A 7180-nucleotide genomic window follows, 5' to 3' on the forward strand; every position below is an offset into this window, starting at 1 on the left:
AGGTGCCGCAGAGCCGTAGTGCTTTCGCAGGAGAGGAGCAGCCTCCGCAAAGCTCGCAACCAGGTCAGCTTCTTCTCACAAAACAGATGCATCTGTGCTTATGGTTTACATGTTAAAGAAATTATACTTTAATTAGCATTCATTGTATTGCTTCTCAGAGGATGATTGACAACAGCCCCAGTAGTTGTGGTATTTAAATTAGTACTTTTATAATATAGCACAGAGTTATGGCAGATTAATATTGGATGTTTAAGATGATGATTTTTGTGGCTAGAATTATAAATAGTTATCACTTTTTTCCCATTCTTCCAACTCTGTTATTCTCTATAATCTCAGCTTGTTAATAATGTTGATTATGTAATCACAGCTGATAAACACTATAAGACTCTGATCCCAGCAGGACATGTAATGATTTTTACATGTTACATACATTTAGTTACGTAATGTTACATCCACATTAAATATTACACATACACTAGATGTGCTATGTGTAATGTGTAATCTTCTTCTTGATATCTCATGTGTATGCAACATGTTGTCAACTGAAAGCTTGAGAAAGAGTTTGATTCAGTTTATTAAAAAAAACCTTATCGTCTTATACTTTGGTGAATACTTTGGCAGAAAGGAGAGATGGGTGAGAGTGCGCCGGACATTTGGCTGGACAAAGCTGAGGTTTGCCTCAGTGTGGGACTCTATGAGTCAGCCAGACAACTCCTGGCTGAGGCCCACATGGTGTCTATGGTAAGATTAGGAAGGAAATATTTGAAAATATTACCCTAAGCTTTATTTATCATTCTAACAAACATATTGCTGATCTACTCTTTGTCGCCACTATCAGAAAGAACATTTATTCTAATAGACTCAACTATGACAAGAAAATACCCTCAACTAACACGAGACACAGTATTCAAGCTATGAAGTTACTTTACATCCAGGATATTCTAAGTAAAGTATTTCACTACCCATTACCCTGCAGCATAGACTAATATGCACTGGCACAACAATAAAACTACAGGCTACATGCTAACATGCTGGCACAAATCCATAAACTACTAAGGAGGACATAGAGAGGATTTTCTTTTAGTATTGAAGTTGATAGCAGTGTTGTTGGAAACCAGGCTAAATAACACTTCACAGAAAAATGATATTGACGCAGCAATTCTGCTGTACTGCCAGGGGTTAGCATGGGCCACAGCAATCTGGAACAATGCTGAAGCATTTAATAATAGCTTTTAATAATAAGTTATATATAAGTTTTAAAAATCCGCTGATCACAGATTTTCATCTTCAGAGGTTATGTTTTTTCTCATTGTGAAAGACTTGAAAACCCAATTAAAGTATAATAGTTTGTATTAGTTAGAGGTTGCATAAGAATGCTTGGCAGATGAGTGCAGGCTAAACTGGATAGTTTTCAATCTTATGATGAAGTTTACAGTAATGCACTATGCTGGACTAGTGCAGGGCAGACTGTGGTGTTCATGGTCAGTGTTGGGTTACATCAAGAGTAGCAGACATCAGTTTAAACAGCTCTGTCTCCTTTTATTTTGTTAAATTCAGTTAAAAAACTGCTGCATCTCTAATGTTTAGAGCAGCAGCAGTAAAGGTCAACTGATAACTCAAAGAAGACAAATTTACTGGAGCTCACGATACATATTTTCACAAGTTTTATTTCAAAGTGATTTTAGGTTTGGACATTAGGTTTCTCCAACCTTCTAAATCCCACTGTAACACCTGGTTATGGCCTGTTGTACATTACCTTTGGCTGCCTGACATTTATCTCTAATATCACATCGACCGGGATTCTTCACTGCTGCCTCTGTCTTTTAATGCTGTCTTTGAAAGAGTCGATCCCTTGTTAGAAGCAGTGGGCTTCTAACTTTATCATTAGATATTTGTCTTCTCATAGTTATAGTTATAGACTGCTTCACTGTTTTTCCCCTCTTGCCTCAGAAACTGAAGGCAGCTGATGGCAACGTGAATGTTCTACTTCTTGGAGTTGCTCAATTTAGGAGTCACTACAGTGGACTCAATCTCACCCTATCCTTTGTCTGTCAAACCAACCTCTCAGCATGTCGTCCTTCCTCTTCCCTGGTGGCTCCATCATCTTCTAATTCCGCCTTGCCTGGTCGCTGCATGTTAACTAAAGGCTTAGGATCTTTCACTTCTTCTTTTTTCCGGTGCTATCATCTCTCTACTTCACCCTCTGTTGCTTTGTATGGTTAACAACAGGAATTTAAAAGGCTGCTCCAGGTGAGGCTCGAACTCACAACCTCGGCATTGCTCTACAGTGCACTGTCATATAAGTACCGCGCGCTAACCGATTGCGCCACTGGAGCCTGTGCTATGTTGCAATTCAAGTATCATCTTAATTGTGTAACTGTAATAAGATTACTGAAATTTGCTGCAGAAAGATGTATTGTGATTACAGTTTGGAAATGATATGTAGTCTTTAACACTATACAAACTGAATTACAAAAATTATGATGATGTCTAGACTAGAATTACTTCAGAGCCAAATTGCATTTGGTTGCTTTGACTCTTCTATAATTGATTTAATTTCTGATTCAAACTGTTTCTGTTGAGGTGCTTGGAGACCAAAGTGTTATATCAAGAAGTTTGATCTATCTGGCCAGTTTGGCTTGTAAAGAGCAGAACTACGCCCAGGCTCTGACTCTGCTGGACAAAGCCCAAACCCTGGGTGGGGATGAGGACTTCTGGTACCAGCTTACCCTTACCAAAGTCACAGCTGTGGTAGGCCAGAGAGACAACAATTTTCAAACAAAGGTATCCAATTACAACCTTCTAATAAGTCTTTGCACAGTGTTGTGTTTGTAGAAATTTTCTCTCAAAGCTTTTTTTTTTCTTTTATAGGTTGATCAGACTATAAAACAAGGCTGTAGAGCTCTGAAGCTAGTACTTGAGCAGCGGGTAAACCAAGCCCCAGCGCTCACATTCTTGATCACCTCATTGGAGATGAGGTAAACATGAAGCTTTCTACTTAGATGTTAATAGTGTTTAGTTTTTCTTAGTTAAGCTGACTATATTATAAATGTTTGTTGTTTTCTTAAGATTTGTTTTCATTTCTGAACTTTACTTTTGATCTTAAGTGAAAATGAAACACTCATGCTCAATGAATATTTTAGATCAATTTTATATTTAACCACAGATGAATATTTTTATAAATATCTTATACAGCTTTGAATAGTGCTAAGCATTAAAGAAGTGATTTGAGTACTCAGAGTAGAAAAGCACTATATAATTAACAGTTTATTTACCATTTATCTACCATTTGCAGATATATCTGGAACACACTGATGCTTTGTCCCAAACAACTATTGTATTGTTTTAAGTCTAAGGTTTATTTAGCTGTATAATATATATTGTATTTTTAAGTACTGTTTAAGCCATTTACAGAATGTCGCAATGTGCCTTCACTACAGACTTTGGCTTAAACTTTAAGAAATAAGATCTACTTTGCATGTTGGAAACTATTCTAGTTGCTTTACATGATGTGCATTCAGTGTAATTCATTTGAACATCTGTTTCAAATTATGTTATAAATGTTTAAAGAAACTGACAACACTGATTATGTAGCAATGTCGACATCAATTACGTATTTGATGTAATCTTTATCTAACTCAGTGTGATGTGTTGCTTTTCAGAGGAGCCTTGGAATGTATACGTGCCATTGGTAGTGGGGAACCTTTGGAGACACTCCACACTGAGGCTTTCCAGAGGCTAATGACTGCCTGTAATACACTCAGAGAGAGCGCCAGTGGCTTTACTAAACTCGGCTATAGACAACAAGCAGTAGAGGCACATGGAGAGTGTGCACATGGTTTGAGGTTAGTAAACAGTTACACCAGGCCTAAATTGAACAGTATTTAAAATTGGAACAGTTTTAAACCATGCTATGTGCAGTATGGAAGTGCAGTTTTCACTACAGCAAATTAAAGTGTAACTCTGTTTCCCCGTGCTTGTTTTCATTCAGTCTTGTTTTCTCACACAGACAAACTTTTGCCCAAATCCAGCTGGTACACTCTCTCCCTGCGCACACTCAAATAGTTTTCTACTTGGGTACTGTTCAAAACTTTGTCTTTCTAAAAATCCAAAACAAAAGAAAAGAATTTGGTGGTGACGATGCAGTACAGTGGTGTAATCGTTAGCACTGTGACTAACAATCAAGAAGGTTCTGAGTTCAACTCCACCATCAGGTCTGATTTGGAGTTTGCATGTTTACTCTGGGTACTCTAGCTTCTTCCTACATGTCCAAAGACATGTGGTTAAGTGATGATTCAAAATTGCCTATGTGAATTTCAGCCCTATGACAGACTGGTGACTTGTCCAGGGTGTACCTTACCTCTTGCCCTGTAATAACTGGGATAGGCTCCAGCACCCCCTCCACGACCCTGATAAGTGGATGGATGGACTTTAATGTTTTAAATTTTTGATAAAAAATATTTATAGTTTTGAAGGTTCTAAGAATAACAAACAATAAAGAAGAAAATAATCATAAGAAGTGTATCATAAAATGGAATCACGTGAGGCCCATTATTATTGGACCATTTTTGTAGTTTTGCCTCTGTACACTGCTGCAGTGTATTTTAAAACTACAAAGATGTGATTGAAATGGGGACTTTCAGCTTTAATTCAAGTAATGCTTGTGGGTTCTAGACTTCAGTCACTGACTTCATCCAAGTATTAAATACAAACCAACAGACAGAGGCTAAACAAAAACTGTCTTTATTCAACAAATGAAATGCTCTAACTGTAGGTGCATTTTCCATCTATTAGAGTGTACAATGCTGCAGCTGCTGATTGGTAGTTAAAGTTTATGTTGAAAAAAGCATACACCCGAATTTGTTTTATTTAAGAAGCCCTTCAGGAGCTGCAAGTGTGATCCCACACAGAGTTAGACTCATTACCGAGTGGGAGGATGTAGGGGACAGATTGGAATTACACCTGTTTTTTCTGTCTTGGTGTGCTTTTTATCTTCTACTATCATTCGTTTTTTATCCTATTACAACTATTACAGAATCCTAGCCAATCATACTACTGAAAGAGAGTCGAAACAGAGCTTCCTGATGAATGGGCTCTCTCAGTTGCAGCTTGCTGTCACGGTGCAGGAACATGCAGTACAAAATGCTGAGAGTCTGCTCCCCCCACAGGAAGAGGTAAATCTGTCATCTGTCATTGTCATGATGTTTTCTGCAAAAAACATTGTGAGCTTTTTAACCTCTTACATGTTCTTAGAAACTTCTTTTCCTATCTGTGCTTTCAGCCAGTCACAGAAAGTCTGCTCATGTTTGAAGCAGCAGAAAATAAGGCTGAAAAAGGACTTTGAGCAACTGTGATAGTACATTTGTTTGGCTATAACAGTCAGAGTTTAACAGCCAAGCACTCTGGCTGAGATTGTTGTGCAGATGGTGAAGTTCTTTCAATTTTTGTTTTTATTTAGAGAAGTTTTGAGCTTATTTGGAATGAGGAAGGGAATTTACTCTGGAACATCTAAGTAACAGGCTTTGTTTGTGCTCTTTGCTTGACCGAATCACAATTAAGCTTGTATTACTGTGTCACTGTCATATTCTGGGCTTCCTTGTTGTATGATAGCTAATTATTAGTGTATCTCTGTTTTCTTTATATACCTCCATATTCATTCATGTAAATCTTCTTAAGTAGTTCACAGTTAAACATAATCATTTTTTAACCTGCCTCAGTGGCCCGCCTCAGTGTAGCCCTCACACTCTCATACAGATGAGGTTATATGAGGGCTTCAGGGGCAGAGATGAACTGGCATAACGATGGATGCAGCTCTGATAGAATCACAAAAGAGAGATCGATCCAACAGTTCCCACACCTGCCGCAAATCCTTGTTCAATTCGTTTTTTGATTAAATCTGCTATGGATGTTTGACTTAGCTGTTGGAGGCTGAAAGCTATGCCGTAGCACTGTGCTTTCAGTAGGTGGTGCTGCTGCCCAATACTGGATGAGTTTTGCCACCCTACATTGAAAATAGTTGTAACCTCTGAAGTCATGCTCATTTATTCATATTTATAATCTGGGTACACCCGTTTTTTAATTCTGTGCTATTTAAATCTGGGTTTTCACCTTCAAACTGCTGCCCAAGTTTCTTGATATCCACATCTCAGAATATCTGATCCAACTTTGTATCTAAGATCTTCTCTGAACTCATCAGCACAGCCCACTCGTATACCCAAACAGACCAGAGAGAATATTTGTCAGCTGATACGTGGAAATGAAACACTAATTGCATTAAGGCTAATTTACATCATGGAGCCCTTCTCTAAAAAGCTGTCATCTATTTAACACTGTCTGTCAAGCTGGATTTAAGAAGTTAGTGTTCTTGTGTGAACACAGCATGTGATGTCACTAGGTTGTTTGGAGTTTTATCTTAAAAACCATAGACTGCCCACTTACGCTTACTATAACACTTTCTTGAAGTATAACATTTCTTGAGTTCTGCCTCATACACAACAACATATAAAGAATATGTTTGTGTATGTTAGAGTTCTGTTATAATCTGCTTCTTGTATTTGTATCATGTGTTTTTACACTGGTGCTGTTTTCATCCCTGCCAGAGACATGGACTGTCACTGGCAGCCGCGCGGAGGCTGCTTGGCCTGCGGCTGGCCCTGGTTGAATTCTGCCTGTCCATGCAAGAGGAGCGCTGTGCCGAGGAGACGCTGCAGGCTTTGGCCTGCGAGAAGATGACCTTAGCTGAAATAGCACTGGAGGAATATTCACACTGCACACCTGAGCCTAACTCCAAAGAAGAGGTTAGACTGCAAACACTTTGACATCGTGATACAAATGTGAGATCTTTTTGTTGGATTCAGATGTAGTCGATCATGCCTAGCACAACACAGACCCCTCATTTGACATGAGTTGATATGATACATTTTTAGATTCTGCTATACACCGGCGTTCTGCATTCTACACATTTGAATTATTGTTTATAGTTTTTGTCTGTTTGCATATTAGCTTTATTTTATTCCTTCTTTTTTTTTGTTTTTACAATATAATAATACAAAACAGTAGACTCACAGTCATGTAGGAATCTTAGCCTGAGTTATAATAATAAACCTTTACAGGATGGTTATGTTGGATCTTTTTTGACAAACTAACAAAGATAACAACTGGAAACATTTCCTGTAGATTT

The 7180-nt window shown here is 38.1% G+C and overlaps 1 protein-coding gene and 1 non-coding gene across 2 annotated transcripts in view; one reads left to right on the top strand and one right to left on the bottom strand.

Moving 5' to 3' along the window:
• The window catches only part of cfap46 (cilia and flagella associated protein 46), a 63725-nt gene that overhangs the window by 35247 nt on the left and 21298 nt on the right, over positions 1 to 7180 (top strand). The window contains exons 34-40 of the mRNA XM_005735163.1: positions 3 to 63; positions 622 to 741; positions 2584 to 2784; positions 2872 to 2978; positions 3663 to 3845; positions 5036 to 5174; positions 6600 to 6797. Coding sequence (XP_005735220.1) covers positions 3 to 63; positions 622 to 741; positions 2584 to 2784; positions 2872 to 2978; positions 3663 to 3845; positions 5036 to 5174; positions 6600 to 6797 — 1009 coding nt within the window. The remainder of the gene's footprint in view (positions 1 to 2; positions 64 to 621; positions 742 to 2583; positions 2785 to 2871; positions 2979 to 3662; positions 3846 to 5035; positions 5175 to 6599; positions 6798 to 7180) is intronic.
• trnai-uau (transfer RNA isoleucine (anticodon UAU)) lies at positions 2243 to 2336 on the bottom strand. The gene is made up of 2 exons: positions 2299 to 2336; positions 2243 to 2278 (listed from the first exon to the last, which is right to left on the bottom strand). It is a non-coding gene; the product is annotated as a tRNA-Ile (tRNA).

This window comes from Pundamilia nyererei, unplaced genomic scaffold (genome assembly GCF_000239375.1).
Source record: "Pundamilia nyererei isolate P.nyererei 1_Seehausen unplaced genomic scaffold, PunNye1.0 scaffold00062, whole genome shotgun sequence".
NCBI lineage: Eukaryota > Metazoa > Chordata > Actinopteri > Cichliformes > Cichlidae > Pundamilia > Pundamilia nyererei.